A 26053-nucleotide genomic window follows, 5' to 3' on the forward strand; every position below is an offset into this window, starting at 1 on the left:
AATTAGTACTCTCTGGTACAAAGTAAACAGGGAGAAAATATGTATAACATCAAGACAAGGCTGAGATAAACAATTATCAGGAATCTGGAGAGAAAAATCAAGGTAATATATGGATAGAAAGAGAAAAGCAAAGCCTCAGAAGCAGAAGAATAGCAGCAGGTCTGCAATGCAGCAGCAGCATGAAATAAAAATCATCCTATTTCATTTGTCAGGACTTTTTCAGGGCTTATGTTCTAAAGATTATTAAAAGGTAGCAGGAGAAGTGATTTAAGTCTATTTGAGCAGAATGAATCAGGCAGGATTCAGAAGTACCATGAATGAATATTCATTCATTTATTTGCTGAACCACTGTACATAATCAGAAAGATTTTTGTGAGTAGAAATCCCCATTTCTTTCCAGAGGTTTATTAATGAAAGACATTTTTGAATTTAAGTATATGGTATCAACTTTCAGAAAATACTTACCTTAAACATTCCATGCATTAAAATGAACTCCAGGTAGGCTCATAAGTAACTTAGATGTATAACTATCACACAGAAGCCTTTTTAAGTCATGCTATTTTTTTTAAATGGTGCAGAGGAAAGTAAATATTTTAGTAACAGTAAAGGCTTAACAAACTGGCAAGTTGGGAAAAAAATATTCCACCGTGATCCACAAGCCCGTCTTTAACAAACATTACTGTTTGTTTTTTGGTTCAAACCACAGTGAGTTAAGGATGGAAAGAGTGCCTAACTTTGAAATTCTTGTCTTCAGCCTGTTTTAACACAACCTAACCTTAAACAGAGGTGTTTTGTGTTCCTTGCCCAGTGCAACATTCCTCTGAGTCCTAGGGGAGGGAGACCGCCTGCTGTCACATCCTTTCTGAAGGGACCCACCCTCTCAGCAGGATAGCTCTGCTATGGACAGCAATCCAACACCTCCAGCTTACCTTACTTTTTCCTGGCTCTTAGATCTAGAAACCTGTGAATTTGAGGGAAGCCTTCACATACCCATGAGGATATTTATGGTGGATCCATGTGATTTCTGTACTCTCGGTCAGTGGGTTGCTGGGGAAGACCAGTGCCATAAAAGATGTCAGTTTGAGCTTTGCTTTAGTAACTGGTAAAATGTGCATGTATAGGAACATGAATCACACACACTAATGCGTGACTCATGTGTGGATGGGAAAAAAGTCACTTCAAAAACACTGTTATTTTCCCCTCTCCAGGCCCTGGTAGAATGTTGGGCAGCCCAACTCACCAGGAAAGCAGGTGGTGGTGAGGGACAGGAAAGCAGGTGGTGGTGAAGGACAGAGGTGTGTGTTGGGACAGCCCTGCGGGAGTCGGTGCAGAGTGGGGAGAGCTGGCCAAGGAGGGGGGAACCCCCCCCCGCCCCAGGTGAGCCAAGAAAGAGCCAACCATCCCTGAACTGGGAGCTGAACCTCCAAAGACCAACTGGACCTGCCCTCACCACCTCTGCCACAGCTGGCTGTCAGGAGCACCCCTGAGACAAGAAGACATCGCCACTTTTGTCACAAAAGCAAGTAAACCCCATTAAATATTCCCTCAGTTACTCGTACCCTGTTGCTACCCTGTGTCTCCGGGGTGCAGGAGCCAGCGGTACGGGGGTGTTGGGGACAGTGGGGCCAAGGAGCAGCGCTGTGACTGTGCAGGAGGGACCCCATGACAGCACCCGAGGGGTCAGCATTGCCGCTGGTGAGGCTGCACCTTGAGTGCTGTGTCCAGTTCTGGGCTCGGGAAGGGCACTGAGGTGCTGGACCGGGTCCAGAGAAGGGCAACAGAACTGGGTGAAGCACCTGGAGCACAAGGGTGATGAGAGCTCTCGAGGGAGCTGGGGGTGTTTGGCCTGGAGAAAAGGACGCTTAGGGAGGACCTTACTGCTCTGTACAGCTCCCCCACAGGAGGCTGAAGCCAGCTGGGGGTCGGGCTCTTCTCCCGGGGAACCAGCGGCAGGACAAGGGGATAAGATCTTAACTGTGCCAGGGGAAGTTTAGGTTGGACATTAGAAAGAATTTCTTCACGGAAAGGGTGATTAGGCATTGGAACGGGCTGCCCAGGGAGGTGGTGGAGTCACCGTTCCTGGAGGTGTTTAAGGAAAGACTGAACGTGGCACTCGGTGCCCTTATCTGGTTGCCAAAGTGGTGTTGGGCCATCGGTTGGACTCGATGACCTCAGAGATCTTTCCCGACCTATATGTTGGTCACTCTGCGACAGCGCGGGCGGCCGCAGTCCCCAGCCCGGGGCGGGCTGACGCCGAGGGGTCCCCGCGGCCCCTCCCTCCGCCGTGCCCCGGTCCCGGCCCGCCCGGGGAGGCGGGCACCGGGGCCGTGACGCCAGGGCCGTGCGGCGGCTCCGCCCCGCGAGGCCGGAGCCGAGACGGAAGCAGCCGCCGCACAGCAGCCGCCGCCTGCAGCCGGAGCCCGACATGGCGCTCTGAGCCAGCCCCGGCCGCGCCGAGAGCCGCCACCCCGGGGGGCCCCGAGCAGCCGCCCCCGCGCCGGGACCGGGGAGCGGGGCATGGGCAGGGCCGCTGCGGGGAGCCCGGCGGGCAGGGGACAGCGGCGCTAGCGACCCCCGCCCGCCCTTCGCGCAGCGCAGCCCCGCGGCCGCGAGGTGAGGAGCCGGCGGCGGGCGGGGGCCGGCGGGCAGGGCGGGGAGGGAAGGAGGGAGCGCGGCCCGCGCTGAAGCCGCCGCCTCCCCGCCGCTTTGTCCTTCCAGGCCCCGCCGCCGCCGCCCAGGAGAAAGAGGCCGAGATCGGGGAGCAGCGGGCGGCGCCCGCCCGGCCGCCGCAGCCCGCCATGGCCCACTCGCCCGTGGCGGTGCAAGTGCCCGGCATGCAGGTGAGCTCCGCACCGGGCCCAAAATGGAGGCGACGGGCCCGGCCCCGGCCCCGGCTCCGGCTCCGGAAGCGGCGCTTGCGGCCCGCACCGGGCGGAGCCGCCGCCGGGGCGCGGGGGGCCGCGGGGAGGCCGCGTTTGGGCTGGGGGGAGGCCGGGCCGGCCGCCTCGCCGGGGGAGCGAGGGAGGCAGGGAGGGAAACGGGCTGCTCCGAGGTAACGGGAGGCTTCGGGGGCCGCGTACCTGCACCCCGGCGGAGGAGAAGGGATTCCTCTCCCTCCATGCCTCCCTTTGTTCAGGGGTGGCCGCGCCGCATCCAGGAGCACGTAAGAGCCTCTAAAACTGATTAAAGGCGAAGTGAAGTTAATCGCAGGGTGTGTGGGTGCGCTGTAAATGACATACCAGGCGCGCTGGCAGGCGGACCTGCAGCAGGACTTCCCCACCACCCTGGCGCTGGGCCTGTAGTGCAGCTTCCCGGAGGACCTTGGGATTCATGGCGAGGTGGTATCCGCCAGGTCTGGTGGGGACAGAGCACCGGGGAACATGGTCTGTCAGAAACATGCACCTCTCCTCGCCTGGGAATGAGGCCTAGTGTCGTTTTTGTGTGTTTGTGTTACCTGCTTAGAAAACAAAACAAGTTGGCGTGTTACTGACTTTCATAGGAAAGGTGGAATACCTCTGACTCTTCATTCTTACTCCACTGGACAATCTGATACAAATTTAGCCAGAGATCTTTATCAATGTAAAGATCAGCTCATTTCAGTGCTGATTTTTGCTTGTCAGATACTGGCAGCCCAGTCAGTGTTTTGAGCATTCTCTTAACTTCTGGGATAGTCATACCTATATAACATCGGAGGTATTTTCACTTCAAATAATACAGAAACATTTATGATACATATCTGTGTATGTGAGAGATACAGTAAAGAGTTCAGGAGGCTTCAGAACAGAAATATATCTTCTGGTCAGGTAACTTTATGACTTCTAGAAAGTGTAGCATTGATGTATAAACAGTACTTATACATTTATGCCAGTTACAGTGCTATGGTTTAGTTTACCTTTCTCTTTTCTAATAATTTCTAGGCTTTCTGAAATCTGTTAAATTATGATCATTCACTGTCTTTCTGTTTCTATAAGAGGACACAAGCCACATCTTCTCAGCCTAGTTGTTCCATTGTGTCAGAATAACTGTTGCATTAGAACATCCTAAAGAAATTTTGTTATAAAAGATTTAAAGGCTTTAGTCTGAGCTTCTTTAATTACAGCCTCTGGGCTTTCTAGTGTGTTTGTATTTGGGAAACTTCTGTTTCAACATTCTAGTTTGTCAATTTCCTATTTTTATATCTGCTTAATGTATTGCTGTCCTATTTTCTGTAACTGCCAACACAAAAGGACCTTGAAATTATTTTTGGTTCTGTTTTTTCATTGTTACACCAATAAACTTTATCCTAGTAGCATCCTTATCCCTACTAATATTGTTATTAGTGTAACCCACAGCCCTTAACGTATATAAGTATGTTAAAAATATTTTTTAAACTATTAGATAAATCCAGATGCACAGAATTAAACCACAATTTTTTTCCTTGGTGACTTTTTTTTTTTATGAAGATGATTACACAAGTCCTGAAACCCTCAGAATACAAAGAAATAGAATTTGGTGTGATGTTAATCCACTCATCCTTCTTCTAGAAGAGTCATAATACAGAGTGTTTTCATTTAAAAAACTCCTAAAACCAACAAAACAAATTCATGACAGTCTGAGGTAGAGGAGTTGTTTCCTTTGGGGTTTCTTAACCTATCTGGACTATTCAGGCAGGATCATCTAAGTGATGGTAAAAGCATGCCTGCTTCTGCTCAGTGTTAATGTGTGGTGATTGATTAAAGAAGGAATAAACAGGTTCCTCTGTGATGCAAGATGTAATAGTTACGTTAAAACTATCACTGTGGGAAAGTGTAATGTCAAACCTCTTGTTTTGTAATCTGTTAGAGGAAAGATTTTATTGAATATAACAGTTGGAAACTGAATTTGTCAGAGAATGTCACAAGTTTGAAGTTTTCAACTTTATTGTCAACTTATGCTTTCCCTTACATTTGATTATACAAAAAAAATCAAGAAAAATCCAGAAACAAGCATGTTATGTAATTCACATACTCCAAAAACAGGCCCTTAAGACAGTTTATCACCGAAGTATATCAGAAGTTTTTTTGACTCTTTTAAGATTTTTCATCCTATGAAGAGTAAGGTCCCCTTTAAAAAAACCTCAAACATGGAAAATTACAGAAAATCACACAGAGTTATTTTGGTGGACTTAGAGTCTGACTTTAGTCCCCTGGCAGCAATGGCAGACCCAGAGGTGGTATTATCTGTTGCCCTTATGAGTAGTTACAGAGCCACTTGTTTATGTAGTGGTTACATTCTGTTTAACCTGCTTTGTGTCCCTAACAAAACCAAATTTTATACCTAACAATTCTTGCTTCTGCCAACAACTTCCTAAACACATTCATTTTCCTTGCTCCTTTGGAAAGGCTCCACTTGATGCAATTGTACAGAGTTACAGCTGCCTAATGTCTAAGCCCATTCAGTAAAATCCAGGTACTCAAGTGTATGTATAACATGAGTGGTCTGAAGCTGAACATGATACCCCAACTTATGGCATTTTACACAGAATCCAAGATGAGATGGAAAATGGAAAGGATGGTGAGCACAGTTAAGGTGTCCTGGTTACAGGGAGCACAGTTTGCAGTGAGCTTGATTGTCAGGTTTGAGGTTTTATTCACTAATGTCACAGTAACTTTGTTCCTCGGGATAAAAATACTGAAACTAGTTCTTAGTCTGGAATGCTTTGAGATATCACAGTGAGAAACCTGTTCACCAGCACAGTCTTCAAGGAATCCAGTTGAACTCCTACAGAGCATTTCTGGATACAGCTTGCAGGAGACATGTTGCCTGTGTCTTTGGCAGCCCAGGTGCTGAAAACAGCTGGAGTGAAGAAGGTGTTGGACCCTTTATTATTAATCCTAAGTACTCTTCTTTTGCCTGGCAGACAGAGTACATAGTTCAAAGGGTTGTTTGTTTCAAGTGATCAGAACATTTCAAGGGTGTCATTTGAGATTAATGTGTTTCTGATGAACTTAGGTTCTTGGCAGCATCTCACAGAATGCTCCAAAACTCTTTACAAATAAAAGAGGTTGGAAGCTGTTCATTTGCAAGTGAGTAACAATTAACCTTTCTAAGGTGAATGGGGAGGCTACTTTTCAATATGTCAGCATTTAAATTTTCTAAACTAATCTGTAAATTTGTTGGAGCATCACTCAAGTAATAAATGCCTTTTTTAGCTGGTGGGGTTTTAATGTATAAACTTACCCTTTTCCTATTCTAATTTGTCATGCAAAACCCTAAGTCTGTGAAATATTAATTTATTAACTGATGGAAATATTGATTATTCTCATTTTTATTTTTTGTTAGTATGTGTGTCTTTGGAACCTGGTTTGGGGTTTTATGTCCCATTATCTCTGCTATCCTACTTATCTAAACACTTTCTGTTTCCTTTCTCATGGCTTTGTTGATATCTCCTGATGCTGTATGACAGTAGTTTTGAGCACAGCCAGAAAGGTTGTTTAGAGCTGCTCTCCATCTGTTTTTGTTGGCATTCAGGCTATCTTGCAATAAAGAACCTAACTTCCTCTAAAAGTGTAGCAGCCAGGAGCATGTGACCTGTCAGGCAGCGTACTCTGATTCGCAATTGAAGGATTGCTTGATTAAGTGAAAATTTGGATGTCAAGGTGAGCTTTGCTCCCTGTGCTGCCAGTTCACAGAGTGACTGTAGGGCACTGCTCACTCCCGAGCCTGGCAGCTGGGGAGTCCCTCCCTGCAGGTTGTTCAGGGGCAGATCAGTTAATGCCTCGTTGGGTGAGTAGAGAAAGAAGAGAGGTAGTGTTCAATTTTGTAAGCGGTCTTTTTCATAGCTCTAGAAAAAAAACACATTTTCTCTTAACTTAGTGCACATCTAGAAATGTGTGATACCTAAAGGTAGCCTGGAAGTGTGTCACATTTCTAGTAAACCTTATGCACTGAAGTTAAAAAAATATGGCTTGTGTTAAGAGCAACCAGTCTGTTACTGTAAAATACTTAAATGTTTAGAAAGTGCATGTTAGAGAAACTTAAACCTTTGAAGAAAGATGTATTCAAGGTTCTTTTAATTTATTCCTCTCCTAGGAACTGAGCTGTATCCAGACGCTTCTACAGCAAATTTGAAAAGGCTTTAAACTTTTACTATTTAGAAACATGTCTTACTTAAGGGAAACTGGAAAGTCTAGCACTTGTTGGACCCCAGGAGACTTCCACAGTGCCTAGAAAACTGATGTCTTATGATTAAGTTGATGTGGACTGTGGTGTTTTTTCCAGTTTCAGTTCCTGGATTGGCACTTTGAGCCATGGCACAGGTAGACTGCAGGAAGGCAGTATTTTAAGCCTTATGGAGAGCAAGCCTCTTTTCAGCTTGAAGCAGCTCTGCTTTAAAATATTGGTGGAATTCAATACTGCAGCTGTTGCTTTCCTAGGAACAGGAAAGGTGTTGCAGGACCTACAAGCTCTATTGTTTCTAATAGTAGATTCCTATATCAGCTCAGGCTATATTAGCTGAACTTGGTTCTTCCCTCTTATGCCTTGTTATTACTCTGGTGGCAAGAAAAGTATGGCTCAGTCATCCTTGTAATGTCTTACTAGTGTCAAAGGAGGAGAGTAGACAGAGTTCTGAAAAGTATTCATGGGAGCTGTGCAGGTATAATCTCCTGGAATTCAGCAGATGCTTTTTTCAGGGTTAAAAGAAAAAGCCCAGTCCTGTAGTAGTATTTTCTGTTTTACAGTTTTATAGACACATTGAGTGCTTTGACTTGGAATTCAGAGGCAAATCAGCTGAAGCTGGAGAGAGTGCATAAACCAACTCACCTTAATCTCTGTGCTGTTCTGTACCATCATACACTGTCAGTTTTGAACAGAGAATAATATACTCCCCCAAAGGTAAAAACATTACATCTGAAAATAGAGTTCTAACTTTTAAAAGGATAGAATTGTGATTTTATTCTGATTTTAACATTGAATGTATTTGCACTGGCTGTTTTTGATCTCCAGTGTCTCAGCTTTACAAGTTCTGATGAAAGTTTTGTCTTGTTTTCTCCTTTTTCTCCAAAAGGAGAATGTACAGCAAGCAATAGTTCAGTAATATATTGCAATTTTTTATTTAGGTATGTATTTTAAGGGGAGGAATGTTTCTTTATATCTAGAAATTTGGTGGTACACCAGGAGGCGTATATATGACTGAGTGTGCCTCTGCAGCAGCATTTGTCCTGTGATACCTGTGAAATGTATTGGCGACGATAGACAAGAGTAGTAGCCTCAGCTTTCAGCCATCCCTGAAAGTGAAAGGCTGAATTTAAAACCAGTAGTAAAAGTATCACTTGTTTTCTCTTTAGTGCCTGTCTTCAGATTTAGAAGTTGTGAAATTCGAAAAATTATAAGAGACTTTTGTTTTCCTTTCATTTATTCTTAGGGACTGAATTTAATAATTGACAAAAGCATTCAGAAATGGGTTTGGGGAAGATGAGGTTGGAGATGAAGGGTGAAAAGTTGGCTTTGAAATATTTCTGTGACAAGTATTTTTTGTCATGCTGTAGTGCCTGCCTGTATGGTGTCTTCAAAGAAATAATTGGTGAGGTATCCATTATGTCAGGAATCGCTGTTCCAAATCCTGTTATTTCTTTCTTACAATAATTGGAAAGAAAATTCCTTCGTAATACTGCCTCACCAGTATTTATTTAAAGAACTGTCATTTGTTCTTTAAATTTAAACTTCTTGCAGTTTTTCTGGAACATGTCTGTTCTGCTGATTAGATGAAGATCACTGAGCACACTCCTTAGTTCTAAAGGAGAAGCTTAAATCTCCTGGGAAGGGTGCCCACCTGGTGAAATTCACTGAAATCTTCTCTGCCACAGGATTGCTAGCTGGCAAAAAGAACTGAATCAGAGAAACTATTAATACAGGTACTGACAAGGTAGCAGTCATTCTTTGTCATATTTTGTGTATGTGTTTTTGCAGAGTTGGGCTATATTGATCAGGTCCATAGCTCAGGAAAGAACATGGCTCCAACTTAGTTCCTTCTTCATAAGGAAAACTTTGAAGAATTGCACAAAACTGCAGTTTTTGGAAATATGTAGCCAAGTTTGTGTTGCTGAAATCTGGATTTGAATGGTCTTGATTGAGGCAGCATATCTAAAATGCTTTCTGACAAGGTCTGTCATGGTTCTGCATGAATTCTCTGTGCATCAGTGAAGGAAAAAAAGGAATGGGAAATGTGCAGAAATCTGCAGGTTTCACACTTGAGCCTTGGAAGGGAGAGTCTGAGAGCCCAGTGTGGCTTCACTGTTTACATGAACCAGAATTCAAGAACCATATGTTCAGTCCTGAGAATGTTTTTTTTTTTCTTGTTTTCCTCCTGCTCCCCAGTCTTTTGCAGTCTTTCCTCTGAACTGGGTACTGTTATATTTTCTGAATATCTGAATAATGTTGACTGGGGGAGGATCAGAGGGTGTCTGTGCTTTGCTAGATGTCGAGTTGTGTTTTAGTGGAGGCTTCTGTGTTGGGAGCTGAATGCAGAATAATAAAAACAGTGTACGGCTTGAAGAGACCATGAGTGTAGCATGCCTAAATGTAAAACACTGAGTAAAAAGATTGAATTTCTACTGATGTAGATCAGTTAAGAACAGAGAATTATGAGGGGAGCAAAATGTTCTTGCTGTTGCTCTCTCACCTAGGAAGGTGTCATCTGGCAGCTGGTCACAGCAAGAACATTTTTACATTCCTGCACAGCTTTATTCTAGCCTAGTTGGCAAGAAGAATCTGATTCTTTTTTTTTCCTCCAGGGTGTTTCTTTTCCTCCCCTCCCCCTTCCCCTTGCCTTTTATGTAATGAGATGCTTTGCCATGCTATGAATGAGCTGCAAAGTAATTGAAAAAGGAGTTTCCTGAAACGGGCAGGTTGGTTCTGGCAGCAGAAGTTTCTTTGCAGCTCGTTTTGGAGTTGTATTTCTGGTTTTTCCTTGTGTGCTTTTTGTAGCTTCAGGTCCAGTATCATCGATATGATCAAGGGCCAGTGTTCAAGAAGAAAGTACAGCTTTCAAGCTTGTGGTCCTCTAGCCTTGGGGGAAGAGGACAGAAATGTAGGATTCTAGTAGACTGCTGTTTGCCTTTCTTTCTCCAAATGGTCCCTCCCCAAATTAAAGGAATGCTGATACCCTCTAAGTATGGGGTCCCACTTAGGGTTCACTGCAGGCAGTCACTATGCCTGGAGCCTTATCTGTGGTAACTAAACTTGTGGCCTGCTCTTTAACCCACCCACACTGTGGTTTGGAGCCATCCTTTTTCAGCTAGCGTGTTTGTGCCTCACTTTAATTTTGTTTGGCCTGAAAATAAGTAATGACTTCTTCAGTGGAGAGATTTAGCAAAAGTACTAATGTGTGTCATATTTGAGGTCTTTTTGCTGCTTTTTAGTTTATGGATTGGCAAGTTAAAAACCTGGATTTTGTTGTTATTTGTGTTCTAGCTGGCTTGTATTATAATTCTAATCTTATTTACAGCAGGAAGGTCTGTGTATCAAGTCCTAACTTGCACAGGAAATGCTAAAATGGCTTCTAGAGTGAAAAGGCCTGTCAAATTCATGTAACAGTTGCCACTTAGCTGTATTTAAATAATAGGAAAATGGTTGAAATGCTGTAATGATATAGGGTATTGCTGGCAGAGTTCTGACACGGTTATTCCTTTAAATGGGTGTGGCAAAAATAAAAAAAAAATTGTTTGTGTGCTGATAAGCAGGCTGGTGCTGAAAGGAAGGGCACACTGCTGAAAGTAGGCTGCAGCCCATAAATGGTTATTTTTCCATATTCCTATTAGATGTGGCCTTTGAAATCTCTCTGCAGAGTACATTTTTCAAAGCAGTTCTTAAAGTGTAGAGGTTACAAGTGTTCTTAAGCAAGGAGAAATTGCAGTAGTCCTTTATGTTCTGACTTCTGATTCAGGTTAGTTCATTGAGGTGGGTAAGTTACTCATTCAGCAGTCGCTTGTCCTGCACTGTTCAACAGAGAAGATGAAACTTGTTATGAAAGATCAGTTTGTTGAACTCTTAATAAACACACAACAGTTAGTTGGTATACTTGGACACCAGAACCTGTTGATGTCTTGAACTGATTTCTGTCTCCATTTCAGGATGTCCATGCTTCTAGCTAGAAAACATTCAGCCACTCACATATTTTCAAATCATAGCAGAGACTCAATCATGTAATTTGTGTGTCCCCCCCACCTTAATTTCTCTGATTTTTTTTTTTAATAGGCTGTGCTCCTCAGAGATGTGAACAGACTGGAGATTATGCAGCTGTATGCAGTGGTTTGAGGGCATTTAAAAATATACTAGGTAGTTAAAAGGTATTGATACATAGAATAGAAGCCAAGTGGGGCTCCATTTGAACTGTAGGATGTGTAGGATATCAGTTACAGAGAAAACTCACTGTCATGGGACATTGCTCTTTGTTTCCTTTCCTCAGTGCAGAGTACTCTTTATAAATAATTGGTGTAAATGTTTTAAATTGCCTTGTGTCAAGAGCTAATCTTTGCAACATATGGTATTAGTCTTTTTTTGTGCTTATTTATGCTTTTTCCTAAGCTGCTTTATGTTGTGTGAAAGAAAAGCTAAGAATAGAGGAAGTGACTTCAGTGGTTTCCATTTTCAGCATAACGTCCAATTGACAGCTCGCATCTGCCACAGGTCAGAGGTGGTTTGAATATGAAGGTAATTCTTTCCTTAAAAATCTGACAATAGGTGGATTTGAAAGCTGATTTTAGAGTTTTGATAGTCATAGAAATTTTCAAGCAGCTCGCCTCGCGGCTAATTTGATGAAAACAGCCACATAAGTTTTTGCTTGCTGTTTTTGCTTTTATATGACGTTCCCTAGGTTCTCACTAAAAATGGCAATGAGTCTTGCCCTTGTCAGATAAGAGAGATGTTTCATGAAGGGTGTAACGGAGGCCAGGTCCCATATAAGGACAGCAAAACCCAGATCTAGTTTTTATTAGCCACTGAGTAGAAAAACTTGTAGATAATGTAAAAATTTTATTAAATCAAATTGTTCTGTTGTTAAAGTAATATTCTCTGCATATGTATCATACAGTCCCAGTAAATATAATCAAATCCTGATATCTTAGTCTTGAACAGAACTGCAGGGCAACATCAGAGTTTATTTACATGCCAAAACAGCTGAAAAAAAGTGTGTATATGTTCAAGATGAAGAAAATAGGTGTGTACAGGTTCCACCCTTGTCTTGAATGTCAGCAGGTTCATTTTTTCTTATTCTTTTTAAGTAATAATGGATCTGCACCTGTGCCTTCATTAACTCCAAACTATTTAAATTTTTGTGTATACACACACACTTGCCTATGGCACTATTTCTGAGAGTAACTTTCCTTATGCAAGTAAAATATGAAAAAAATATATCATTTATATGAATATATATTGTTACATCTTTTAATGTGCATGGTGTATAATTAGTTATATATATATATATATAAAATATCTGAAACTACATGCAGATAGTGTATGGCAAGAGATAAAGAAGAATGTATCTGTTGATTAAGACATTACTGTTAAAGAAGTACTGTAGCATATCAGGTTTGTCAATCTTACTCCCTCTTAATTTTATTTTTGGGGGGTCTGAACAGAAGAAAAATTTAAGAGGTACTTTATTATCTAAGAGTAGGTAAATGCCTGCAAATGGATTTGCTTGAAATGACAGTCTTTTAAACACAGGTAATTCTGATGGCTTCCAAAGATACCAGGACCTGTTAGGCTGCCACAGTAGTGGGTGCTTGAAAAACACGAGTAAACACTCTGTGGGCTTCTCTTACTAACCTTTTATAAAGTCCTTTAAGCTAATTATTATATCTTTATTTAATACATACTTGGGTAATGTAGGTGAGCTGCTCTCTAGCAGTGCTACAATTTTGAGGGAACTTCTGTTCCAGATTAAGCCTGGGAGATGCTTGAAAGTCCTCATAGTGTAACAGCATTTCTCAGTCAGGTTTTAGGAATACTGGTAAGACAAGAGGATATATGTTCTCACACTGACAGACTGCTTAGAAGAAATCTCACTAGACTGTTAAAATAGTTGCTTTAGGAATCCTAGAAGATGTTGGGTGCTTGATTTTGTTAGAATCAAAGAATTATTAGTTCAATCTCTGTCCAAGATTCTTTGAAGTTTTGTTTTTTTTCATTCAGTTGTGTTCAGTACCTTTGAATGAAATTCAATAATGAGCGTTTTCAGAAGACCTGTTTCTGTAAAAGAGCTGTCCTGTACCAACAGATCTGGATACAGACAGTTTCTTCTAATTTGGTCTGTGTTATTAGATTTCTGTATAATCTTGGAAGTTACATATTCAGTATGCTTTAAGTTTGTTTTAAAGAATTCAGAATCTGAAGAACCAGGTACATGACAGGGTCCGATGTGAAAAGGTGAGTCAGCAAGTCCATCTTGTAGCAGAACAGAGCCAGGACATTGCTTCAGAAACATGTGTTTATTGGAATCAAAGGAAAGAGGTTATATAAACCAGATTGGCAGAATGCTTGACACAACAAATGACAAAAATTACGTCAAAAAAAAAAAAAAATATGTATGCTGGCAAAAATGATGCTATAGTGGGTTTTATTTGGGGCTTCTGTGCAAGTGATCAGGCTGGATGACCTCCTGAGGTCCTTTTGGAGCCAGATTGTGTGACTTTGTGTGCACATACAGATGTGTATAAACACATACAGTGATGGCTTAAGGTTGAATAAGAGAGGAGGAGAGATTTCCTGAAGGCCCCAGGCTGTGTGGCTGTGCTGGGCTGGTGAAATGGTGCACTTGGAAGCGGTGCAGAGAGGGCCTGTGTTGTCACGCTCCTGCTGGTGCTCTTAGTCACACTGGCAGGGCTGGGGCTGGCATGTGAATGTGCCTGTGCTTGTCGTACTTGTTGCTGCTTTTGTCTGGAACTGGGCTTAGGGAGGGAAAGAGCAAGATATTCTCTGCCTGATTTGTCCACTTATAGGTATTATCTTTGGAGAGGTGATGATAGAGTTCATGTACTGTCTATTGTGTTGTTACCATCTGCTGCCCAACAGACATGGCTTCCCATGGAAACCAGTATTTATTTAAAAAAAAAGAATACCGGTTATTTGCACAGGCATCTTTCAAAGTTTTTTTCCATTTCAGTGAAAAATCTGTGAAACAACAAGGAATAAAAATGGGTGTTTTTGCTTAGGAGTGTTAATAGTGTTAAAAATCTTTATTTCTACCGTATTAGAAGTTTAGCTTGGCAGCTGCGTTGCAGAAATTTACTGGTATCTTTTGAAGATGTGTATAAACACATATATACTTCTATTTGTATAAAGTATATCTCCATCCTTTTCTATACATTTGTTTACAGAGCAGTCTTTTAAAGTTTTGTTTTCATTAGTTACAGAAAAACATTCCTGTAGAACAGTAGGCTTAAAGACAAGGAAATTGAGAAAGGTAAAAGCAAATCTGTTCCAAAATGCAGTCTTTGTTCTCAGGCCATGTTTTAAGTTATGTAGTGTTACAAGTTTGAAGTCTTTCCAAAAGACATTATTTCAATATTAGCTGTAGTTGGTCAGAAATATCTGTCCTTATCCTGAAGTGTCCTACAGTCCCTTGTCGGCCTCAGTGAGTAACAGAAGCTATAAAGCTGACTTTGCTTGCTGTGAGAGGATTTTCTGAGAATAGAAAGATGTGACTGTTTCCTCAAGTAGTCCTGCACAGTTTGTTCTCCTCTGATACCACTCTGTTCCACCTCCACCTCCCAGGGATGTGTACATGGAGTTCTGCAGCACTGGGAAGTCCAGCCATGACTGATCTCCCTGTACTCCAGCACTCACACATAATGGCATCAGGAGTTGTTGGAAGATAAAATAGCCTTTAAAGCTCTGATTCACCTGAAGTAGCTTGGGGGAGAGAATTTGTAGGCCTGGTTTGTTCTGTTGATGGTGGTTAAGTAGGTGTATAGGATGGAGTGATGTTCTTTTCTACTGAGGAGCCCAGAGGAGTTTTCTGCTTAAGATTTCTCCCCCAGCAAAATCCAAGTGTTGCCCTTTGAGGTGATCAGACATTTATGAAGGGCTGGATTAGCTGGGCATGTCTGTTATTAAATTGCTTTTCTTTTATCTGACTGGAAGTGCTTAACAGGTTTAATCTCAAATCAACAAGACCTGTTAATATGAATGACTCCTGAAATCCCAGATTCCAAGTAGGTCTTAAATTGAAGCTAGGTTTTGTGAAGATGAATATTTAAGCATCAATAAAAAGTTTTGCCAGTCATCTCTCTTAATTTGTTTCTTGGAAATGTGTTTCTGTGTTTATTGTAAATTGAGAACTATCAGTTTATTATTCCATATTGTAACTAATGCAATTGAGAAATGATTCCTGGCTAGAGGACAGTTTGGCATCTTACCTGGCAGCAGGGAAAGGCTGGGTCACAGTCACTGCTGCTTTTGCCACACCTGTCCCTACAATAATTTTTTGGATCACGCCTGAAAATAGATTTAAAATTCAGATTTTTTTTTTAAATAGTTTTTACTCTTAGCAATGAAATGATGGCAGGAGCTGGTGCAGTAGTGTACAGCAATGTGTCTGTCTTCAGACAATCTGAAGATTTACTGCTGTTCTGTGACCATTTTAACTAAAAGGTTTATGAGCACCTGAAGGCTTCAGTCATTTGCTTTCCCAGTATAATAAAATTTAGTTCTTCGGGTTTCAAACCAAATAGTTTTTTTTTTTTTTTTCATTTGCTTTGATTGTGTATTTGTTCATCTTTTAGGTCTTTCACTGTCTCTATCAACAGAAGAAAATACTATTTTTTTGTTTATTTTTTTGTTTATTATCTAGGAATTGTTTTTAGTGGAGCAGAGTAGCAGTAAGCTCATTATAGACAAAAGGGAAATTCCTCATTCCACAGTTGTAATGTGCTGCTCAGGAGCAGCAGTGTGTCTTGTCTGTTTGAAAAATCTAGAAATCTTACCTCCACAGATCAGTATGAATCTGCTGTACTAATTCATGTTCCCTCCTCTTGTGATAGCAGAAATAACAGCTTGGTATATATAAGCAGTGAACTGATTCAGCTGAAAATAAACCTGGAAAATCATATGGTTAACTCTTAGCTAAATCTGTTTCCTGATTCATTTCACCATATTTTGGAATAAATTCTGGTTCTGGTCAAAGGGGAGAAGCAACACTAAGGGCCCAGATGTAAGGAAATGGGACTGTACATTTTGGACTAGCTTAAAGTACTAATGCTTTTTTTTTTTTTTTTTCCAGTAAAGATTTTCTCAGGAATTTGCAAAAACACCAATGTAAAGTTATTTTCTGGAGTTTCATGTTGAGTATTTAGTTGTGTAGGGTAATCTGTGCTTTAGGTTAAATGTCTGCTTTTGCGAAACCTGACGCTTCCTTTGCTAATTCTGACTTTTGGAATGTGAGAGAGATGCAGAGCAAAGCATTTCTTCCATATTTTCAAAATTTTTTACTGAATTAGAGGGCTTTTTTCAGGCAGAGATGTTTCTTTATTCAACACTGATTTGTGCAATCAGTTGCCCAGTTCTGATAGCAGTAAGGTGTTTAATTCTGTTGCTCTGCAAAGTATGGGCTGTTCTGTTCTTTTGGTGTGTCTGACCTCTTCAAAACATTTCTCTGTAAACTTTGTACTCTGATCTCAAGTTCTGTGTTGGTGAATTGTGGAGTGTGTCATCCACGTCCTTCAAAAGCCAGTGCTCTGATATTTGGACATACAAGGTTCTCTAAGCAGCTACATGGCTTGCTTTATCTTGAAGGGAAAATGAGAATTTGCTTCCTTTTTGTTGCCCTCTTGATTACTTGTCTACTAGAAATTTACTTACTTGTCCACTAAGAAATCTACTTGACTAGTAAGAAATTTAAAATATTTTTATAATAACCAGTCTGGTGATTTTAAGAGTAGCTATTCATCAGAGATTCCCAACCAGCAGTGTCCTCAGCAGTGCTCTGCTCCCCTCTGTAAGGCATGTGTGGTGATACCAGGCAGTTCTGAGCAGTGCCGTGGGTCCAGCACTCCATGGCAGCTTCTCATTCCTTTGTTGAACACCTCTCAGTCCCTTTGGCTCATCTTTCTGTCAATCCTTTTAACTGCCCCAAAGACACCTGGCCTGATCTCGGGCTCTGCCATCCTCTCCCAGGCACCCCTCACTGTGTTACATGACAGGGAGCTGTGCCTGCCCCAGGCTCTTGGCCAGGTGGGAAGCCCAGCCTTTTCTGCCTGTGCCAGTAATTGCATTCCCCAGTCTTCAGAATTCCTGCACAGGCAGGATTGATGTTAAGAACAGCTCTATTCTTTAAAAGGTTGTTATGTGAGGAAGTGAAATGAGGTTTGTACCTGACTCCTCCCTGGTAAGGCTCACTTACCTTTGACAGAATTGCATAATGTATGTTCTGTAACTAATAGCTGAATTAGAAGTTAGTGTGTAGGAAATTAATTTACCTGATGCAACCCTTCTGGTGATGATAAATCTGGATGGTGTGCTTCTTGGGGAGTAATGAGGGCTAGTAACTTGGAAGTAAATTAGGCAACTCATGTGTCTTTTTTCCCTTTTTTTTCCTTTTTCTAGAACCACAGAGCAGACCCAGAAGAACTCTTCACAAAATTGGAACGCATTGGGAAAGGCTCCTTTGGTGAAGTCTTCAAAGGAATTGATAATCGGACACAGCAAGTGGTTGCCATAAAAATCATAGACCTTGAGGAAGCAGAAGATGAAATAGAAGATATACAGCAAGAGATAACTGTTTTAAGTCAGTGTGATAGTCCTTATGTAACAAAATACTATGGATCATATTTAAAGGTAATATATAATATTGCACAAAGATTTCTAGAATGCTCCTATAAAAATCATCTAAAATTAAGGAAGATTTATCATGCAACTTGGCATTTTTAGTAGGTTTTTATTTTCTTTGAACAGAGTTTTTCACTTCATTTTTCTCTTTTTGCTGCTTGCTCTTTGGGACTGGGATTTGCACAAAATGGCTAAAGAATTAACAGAGTTGGTAAAGGATTCTTTTTGCCATTGTTTTTGAATCTTGGTTTTCACTCTTCCCTCCACAATCCCTAGCGCAGTTCTGTGGCCTTTTTGAGCAAAAGAAATACACCTTCATAGTTACAGAAACAAAAGCTGTTCCTGGTGTGGAAAGAAACCCTGTGCCATGTAAGATGTGTTGGCAGTTATGCAGCTTAGTAGGCCTGAGACAAAGTAACACTGACATCAGCAGAGTTACGTAACCACTGTGTGAAATGTTATCTAAGGCATAATTTAACAAACAAAAATTAAAACCTACAGAAAACCAAAATGTTGAGTAAAACTTCTCACCTTAAGTACTGCTTAAATGTTTTGCGCTGTTGATGTGTTTTGGGTGACTTTTAAACAATCCCTGAAAACATTTAATGTAAACTAAAGTTTTAGTGATAGTTCAAAGTATATTAAGTATCTGGGTGGGGTTATTTTTTATGTTTGGGATTTTTGTTGGGTTTGGTTTGTTTGCTTCAGTTTGGGAGGTTTTTCTGGTTGGTTCTGTTTTTTGGTGCTTGGTCTCCCTCTCAGCATTTCTGCTTTCTTAAGGTCTAGTGGGGTTTTGTACATTTTAGAGACAGATTTCTGATAAGTGTCTCTGTCTCACCCTTGTGCTGTATCTTTCAGTGATACATAAAAGTATTTGCAGAATTTATTTAGTAATATTCTTTGTAATATTAATTTGCTTTTTTCTGTTTAAGTTGCAAAAGTATTCAATCTTTTATATTTTAATACTAAGTGGAGAAGTTATTTTTCCAATATTTCCAGTATATTTAGTATACTCCAAATACTAACTTCTGATTTCAGCTAATGTAAGACAGCTGTAGTGGCTTTGCTGTTTACTGTGAGTTCTTCACACCTGAGTAAACATACAAATTGCCATTGATAACCCATTTTTCCTTCTCTTTATTGGGTTCAATCAGTGGGATTTTCAGTTTGTTTGTGAATAAGTAATAAATGTCTGAGAAGTAGGATTTACTTTCTGCATCACAGCATATTAGAACAAGCAGGTTCATCTCAAGATAACTTTGAGTTCAACTTGTAAGGTTCCCCTGGAGCAGTGCACAAATAGTACTGCAGATTCAGACATGATTGGTCTTTTTTACAGTCCTTTATTTTCTGTGATGAGCTAAGTCCTAAATTCTGTTCTCCTGGATATCCATCATTTCAGCTTTGTGCTGTAAAAGCCCAGTTGTTTGCCCTGAAGTACAAACAGGTCAAAGTAAGTCTTGGAAAGTGTTTTTACTTGGAAGCGTTTTTGCTTGGAAAAGTGTTTTGTGAAATCACAGAACTAAACAGTGATTTCAGCAGCTATGAATGGAGGAATTAAACTTTGATTGGGTGGGGATTTGTTTTGTTTGTTCTTTGTTTTCTCAGAGGTGGGGGGTGGAAAAAGCTTTATAAGTTATGGATTGAATAGGGAAAGAAAATAGTCTTATCATTATTTATGGCAATATAGGTGTGGAAAGTAAAGTCTAGTTATTCTATCAGTGCTACACAGCTATTAAATTCTCCTTAGGTTTTTTTAATTTAAAAAAAATTCTTGGCAAATGTAGGATCATGTTAATGCTGCAGTGCTCTTTTCACCATTATATGAGTTCTTTCCATTTCTGCTCTAAATGGATACATTCTGAAAGATTAATGCTGATGTCTTGTTTACTTTTCACACTTGGAAAGTTTTTGGGGAAGGAAAATTTCTGTGCGTGGAGTTTGGGGAGGTGTTTGTGGAATTTTGGTTACTTTCTTATTACTTTAAGAAATTCCTCTTAAAAAAAAAAAAAAAGTAAAAAATTGTTCACAGGAATGTTTTCCATCCCAGAGCAGCATGCTAGGTAATTCTGCTGCTTGTTATTCCCCAAGTAAATGAATAAAAATGTCCACAAATAAATGTGTACCTTTAATTCTGTAATTAAAAATAAATAAAACAACTTTTTAAGTAGTATATGCTATCTAAATTGTTCTTAGACTAGATTAATCCCTGGTTGCTAGTTCAAGGCCTTTTAGCCTGAGACTCCTCAGGGGAAAGAGGGTATTGGCTTTGTTCATTGTGCAAAGAATCTTTTATTCTGCCTTTTCATTTTAGTAATAGCAAGTATTTTGAGAGTTATGTCTGTTTGTTTGTTTGTTTACTTAATTGATCTAGCTGTGAACTTTTTAGTAGTTATTTCTTGGAGAGTGGTTGTCAGCCTAATTGTTAAGCTGTATAGTACTTCATTCAGGATTTAATTTTTCTATACATTGTAAGTATATCTTTGAAACAATGAAATGAGTACAGTTGTGTACCAAATGACTGTATAATTAAAGGTTAAAGAATATTGAGGTTAAATTCTGAAAAATAAGACATCTTATTTCTCACAAATCCAAGTCCTAGGCTGCAGAGATCAGATGCAGTTTTGCCATGGATATAATTAGTGTGAAGTTCACATTCTTAATGGCCCCATATGTTTATTCCTGGATACTTCAATTTATATATAAAGGTCACTGAAAAATTCCTAGAAATACTTTTTTAAGATAATGGTTAAAAAGTGCCTAAGGTAAATAAAAAAATAAAAGGTATTTCAAATTTGAAGATACTTTTTTCCCTTTGCATCTTTATTTACAGGCAAACAAAACAGTTGAACCAGTGTGCTGTGTTTCAGATCAGGCTTTATGAACTAGAAATAGTTTGCTAAAGTGTATTAATCATACATGTGGCTCTTTCTGAAGCTGTAGAAATGCCATTAGAAAAATTTGTAGTTTTGCACTGTTCAAAGAGACTTAGTGTTTTCCTGACTAAATACCAAAGCAAACCCTCAGTGCAAAAGCATTCAGGTTGCCCACAGCACTTACTGATATTCTCTACTTCAGTAATCTAGATCTATCTTAAATCTTTACATTTTATAGTTTCTATTTTGAAGAAATTGCCACTGAGACCAAGTTTATCATGTAAGCCTCTGTTTATCCAATTGAACTGTAATGGAACATCTTCTGTTGTAATTTCCTCTTTTTAAATCAATTTTAACTAAGCTTAGCGTGAGCAGATTGTTCTTGTCATCATTTTGTAGTTCTTGAGTTTTCCCTCCGGCAAGATAGTTGATAACTAAAAGTTCTTAGGACTAAAACATGGAAGAAGAGATGTAATTGTGAGGGGGTTCTAATTGCAAACATTTCAGATCAGAGATTTTCTTTTTTGTACCAGTGATCTGGTCTGTTCTATATATTCTGTATCTTGACAGTTTCTTTGCGCTTCAGGGTGCAGAGGCAGCCTTGTGGCTGATGGAGATGCCCAGTCCCAGGGAGCCTGGGGCTTGCCAGCTGCATGCAGGCTCTCCCAGATGCCCCTGCTGCTGAGAGGCAGAAAGGAAGAGTGTCTTTATTTCAATTGCTTGACTTACTAACTTGTGACATTCTGCAGCCTAGCTGTTCATTAGCTACAGCTTGTATATCCAACCTGTAAATGTGATTTTAAAAGTATGGACAGTCCTTTAATAGTTTTCCTAGCAGTGCAGTGTTACTTGTCTGTTATCAGGTGGTTTAGTCTTGAAAAACCTTATCATTGGTACAAGATGGCAAGGTCTGTTTCCTTGAGGTTCTTGTGATGAAGTTGATGCCAATTATTGTGACACAAAAAGGTACAAAAGCCCCATATCATGGTAATGTGGGATATCTTGAGGTTCAAATGGGAGTTTCCCATTGAATTAACCTCAAAGCTTAGGTATTAGTAATTTTTTCCTAAATTTTCCTTGGGTGTCTGGCAAGATCAATAGTGTTTTCTAAACATACTGGTAGGTGATGTGCAAGCATATGTACAGTCAAAGAATGCACCTTAATAAACACATTTGTGTCCAATAATAAAATGTTTTAACTTTATATCATGGCTTTCACTAATGTGGGTAGAATCATATGAGCTTCAGCTATATTGCAACTTTTGTGATTGTAAGATAATTTAAGTCCTGATGGAGATATTTGTAGCTATTTCATATTTGTAGAAGGTCAGGATCTAAATTTGTCTCCTCATCCCCTATTGCACTCGGATTGCAATTAACATCTCAATAAATAAACCATGGGGTGTGGAGGGTCCCCTTGATAAGTTAGGTTAGATAGCTGAAATGAGTGTTTTCCTCCAGCCTAATGGGTTGTCAAAATGCATTACTCTCCTACCAGTTCAGGCAAGAAAAAGATTAAAAGTATTAAAAGTTACCATAGTTCTGGCATGTTCTGGTTACACAAATTTAGGAAGTGCACATGATGAAGTGCTTCAGCTGGACTTTCCAACAGTACCATAGAGATAAATCTCTTGATGACTGGAATTCCATGACTGTTTTCCTTATTTGTGCCCTTTAGACCAAGGTTTTCAGCCTTGTAACTATTACAGCCACCTGAGCTTTCTCTTTTCTTTTCTTTTGCAATTAAAACAAACCTGAAGTTATTCTCAGCTTTTCAGATTTGAATATGGAGAAATCCTTCAGTGACATACAGAGACTTCCATCAGAATTGTGCAGCACTTTGTGCAGCAAAGCTTTGAGACAATCTAAAGATACTGGTTGTTCTGCCCTGTGTATTTATACTTGGCTGACAGAAAATAGCTAGGAAAAAGGTTGTTCATGCCTGGCTAGAAAATATCCACACCCGATTACAGTGGATAGTAGCAATTTCTTTGAGACATTGTTTGAGAAACAGTACTTACTCATTTTCACCCTGTACTGTTTTCAAGTAATAGTCAAATTCTCCAAACATGTCTGGTAACCACAATGTTTGCCTTGAACAGGACTTCCTTGCAGGTCTTCTGAGCTGACAAAGTTGGGCTTTATATAAAAACTGCTAAAATTAGCCAGCCCTTCCCTGCTGAGATCATAATATTGGAATAGACTCTCATAAATGGTGTGGTTTTTAAATTCAGTATAAATCTAATAGAGCACACTTTGTTAGGATGATTGGATGTGGTGCTTTCAGAAACTGCACCTTTATTTGCTTGCTGAGTTTTCTTTAGATTTCCATCCCTGGGCAGGCCATAGGGTGGGAAAGTATACAATGGAGAATGCAAGAGGCTTTAAAGAGTACTCCTGCCCTAAGCTTGTGCTTTGTAATGAGAAACTAGCACTGGTAAATATTTGCTGGAAACTTATACAGTGTGTATGGTACTTCACCACTGTGTGTGGTTCAGTTGAGTATTTTTAATAACTGGGTTTTATTTTAAATAAATATATTTATTCACAAAATTTTCTCAACTAGTACCACAGATTCATATTTGAGTTTTGTCTTTTGAGGGGACTCTGGCAAGTAAGTAGTCTGTAGATTTGCTACTAAGTGTTTCCAGTTTTTTTTCTATGAATCAGCCACCTTTTGTAGTGACAAGCCAAGGACAAAGTCAGTACCTAGAAATCAGTGTTCGAATAATTTGTCACTTCTAGAGGTTGAGTGATCTTCACAGAGGACATGCAGAAACTCACATATTCAAAAGATCCATGTTAAATAATTATTTGTATTTAATTAAAACTTAAACCACTGCCTAATCACTTTTTCCCCTCTAAGTTCTGTTCCTTTAAATGAAATCATTTTAGACACTATTTAGCAGAAATTGGTTAGTAGTGATGGTGTGTTTTCATTGCTTTTTTAAATACAGAAGTCAAACTTATTAATTAATATTTTAGAGATCATAGGAGCTGTGTGATGATTCTACAAGAAGTAATTGCATACAAGTAGGTGACTAACAAGACTCTCTATTTGCCTGTTCCTAAGAGTGTGCTGGTAGTCTATTGAATTATATATAAATTTTTTTATGGCAGCCTTGGACTTTTGACAACTCTTGTCTTCTTTACAGGGCACAAAACTATGGATAATAATGGAATACTTGGGTGGAGGGTCAGCTCTGGATCTTGTAAGTATATGATTTTTTTTGCATTATAAGTATCAGTGAACTTTATTTCATGGTGTTTTTTTATAAAAATAAGTACCTGGAGGCAGCTGATATTACATCACTGCTGTGTGGTAGTGGTCTAAAAAGTATGAATTTGAATTGTAGTCCTATCACATTGAATTCATGTTAATTTTTCTATTTTACTCTTTGTCTGTAAGCATTAGGAAGCATCCATTTGTTCTCAGTCAAATGAAGCAATGGGTTTTTAGTTTGAGAAGTCCTTTTCTTGCTGTAGGTGTGGTGGGGGTTTGGGTTTGGGGTCCTCTGTCCCCACCTCCTCCAAGTAGAATTCATTACAGTTCAGTAAAAAATGTTTCCTTTAGCTTTGGGTCTCAGGAATGAATAAGGACTGTGTCCACAGACAGTTAATTTTAACTGGTTAAAAGATGTTGGGTTTTCCATGTTCAGGTATTTTCAGTTAAGCATGAAAGTGCCTTTTACTTGAGATAGTGTGGCATTCATGGAGGGTATAGCCTGGGGAGTGCACAAGCACAGTCCACTGAGTGTGAGTGTGGTTTCCCCATGGTTTCAGTGCAGCTCTGCCTCAGCTGCCACACTACAGACCCACCCTTTCCTGTAAGATAATATAGCTCAGTCTTTGTGTGATTCTGAAGGGAAAATACGATGTCTTCACTATTACAGAGTGATAATAATTATGTTTTCACTAACAGGAGTCCTGTCTGTGAGAACTGAAGTATGTGCTTGACTTCACAAATCTATTTAAAGTTTTTTATGAAATTACATCACATCAGCTCATCAAAAGCATAGTGATTAGGTGTAGCATGTGGTAGTTTGTAGCTCTAGAACTTGGCCCTTTTGAAGAAGGGGCTGTGAGGTACTCTAACACTTTTGAGTAATTGGTTGTATTCTGTGGAGTGTCAGAAACAGGGAAATAGCTATTATTAGTGTCAGTTTAAATCACTGAACCTGTAGAGGAATAAAATTTTAGAAGAACAAAATTTCAGATTTCCCTCGATTTGCCCTACCATAATTTCAGGGTGTTCACTGTTTTGGTGCTGAGTTGTTGGTATTTTTTTGATTGTTTACTTTAATTTCTTTTGTTTTATTTGCATAGTTTTCTAATGTGCAAAGTATACACCTAATCCATTAGCAACTTTATAGTAGCATGCTATGGTCTTGATACAAAAGGAAGCATGGAATCAAAAATACTGGGAAAGTAAAAACTGCATCATTAAATTAAAAACCTGCAGTCAACAGATTAATCTATTTTGAAATAATCTGGTTTTCTTAATTTACTTAATCTAAATTGCAAAGTTCAGTCTGCTGTGTTTGCTGCTTGTATGTAGGGAAATACAACTTCGTGGACAGTAAGTTGTTGCTTTTCTTGTGCTTTGCATGCTGAGGGGAGCACAGACTGTGTATGTTTGAGGAGTAAGAGCATTTTCAGTGTATTGGCAGTAGAGGAGATGTGAAGGTGATCATTCCACTGGCACCTATTTCAGTTAGAATACTGACATATTGCATTGAATATTGCAATAATTTTGTTAGTTCTCTAATTTTGAAAAATGCTTCAGGTTTAAGATTTAATTTAATCAAAGCAAGGCAAAAATTAGATACAAGACTAAAATTATTTCAATGTGTCTTTTTTCCAAAGCTGCGTGCTGGCCCGTTCGATGAGTTCCAGATTGCTACTATGCTAAAGGAAATCTTGAAAGGTCTTGACTACCTACACTCAGAGAAGAAAATTCACAGGGATATAAAAGGTGTGCCAACATTTCAAATGTTACTTTGTTAAAGCCTTTAAAAACCATAAAACAGTATTCTAATGAGTTGTTATGCTATTTCCCCTTGGCAGCTGCCAATGTCTTGTTATCAGAACAAGGTGATGTTAAACTTGCTGATTTTGGAGTTGCTGGGCAGCTAACAGACACACAAATTAAGAGAAACACCTTTGTGGGAACCCCATTTTGGATGGCCCCTGAAGTTATTCAGCAGTCAGCATATGATTCAAAAGTAAGTAGAACTTTCTTCTTTTCTTTTTTTTTTTTTTTTTTTTTTTGGGTATCTGATTATCCAACAGCATTTGTTTTGATTTTTTGCTTCTCTATCAGTATGGGGAGAAAAAAAAAAGTAGACTTAAAATTTCAGGGTTTCAAATAATAAAAGCAAAAGTAGGATTTA

At 39.8% G+C, this 26053-nt stretch overlaps 1 protein-coding gene across 3 annotated transcripts in view; it reads left to right on the forward strand.

The window, feature by feature from the left end:
- Window positions 1-3051: 3051 nt before the first annotated feature.
- Window positions 3052-26053, forward strand: part of STK26 (serine/threonine kinase 26) — a 30179-nt gene continuing 7177 nt past the window's right edge. Inside the window, exons 1-5 of one of the 3 annotated variants that reach the window (XM_053989831.1) lie at window positions 3052-3163; window positions 17563-17793; window positions 23816-23872; window positions 25527-25635; window positions 25728-25885. In XM_053989831.1, the coding sequence (XP_053845806.1) occupies window positions 3119-3163; window positions 17563-17793; window positions 23816-23872; window positions 25527-25635; window positions 25728-25885 (600 nt within the window). In that variant the 5' untranslated portion in view covers window positions 3052-3118. Of the gene's footprint in view, window positions 3164-3389; window positions 3440-11644; window positions 11671-17562; window positions 17794-23815; window positions 23873-25526; window positions 25636-25727; window positions 25886-26053 lie in introns of those variants that run through there. The other 2 variants (XM_053989832.1, XM_053989833.1) reach the window with 2 other exon arrangements.

Source organism: Vidua macroura, chromosome 14, assembly GCF_024509145.1.
Source record: "Vidua macroura isolate BioBank_ID:100142 chromosome 14, ASM2450914v1, whole genome shotgun sequence".
Lineage (NCBI taxonomy): Eukaryota > Metazoa > Chordata > Aves > Passeriformes > Viduidae > Vidua > Vidua macroura.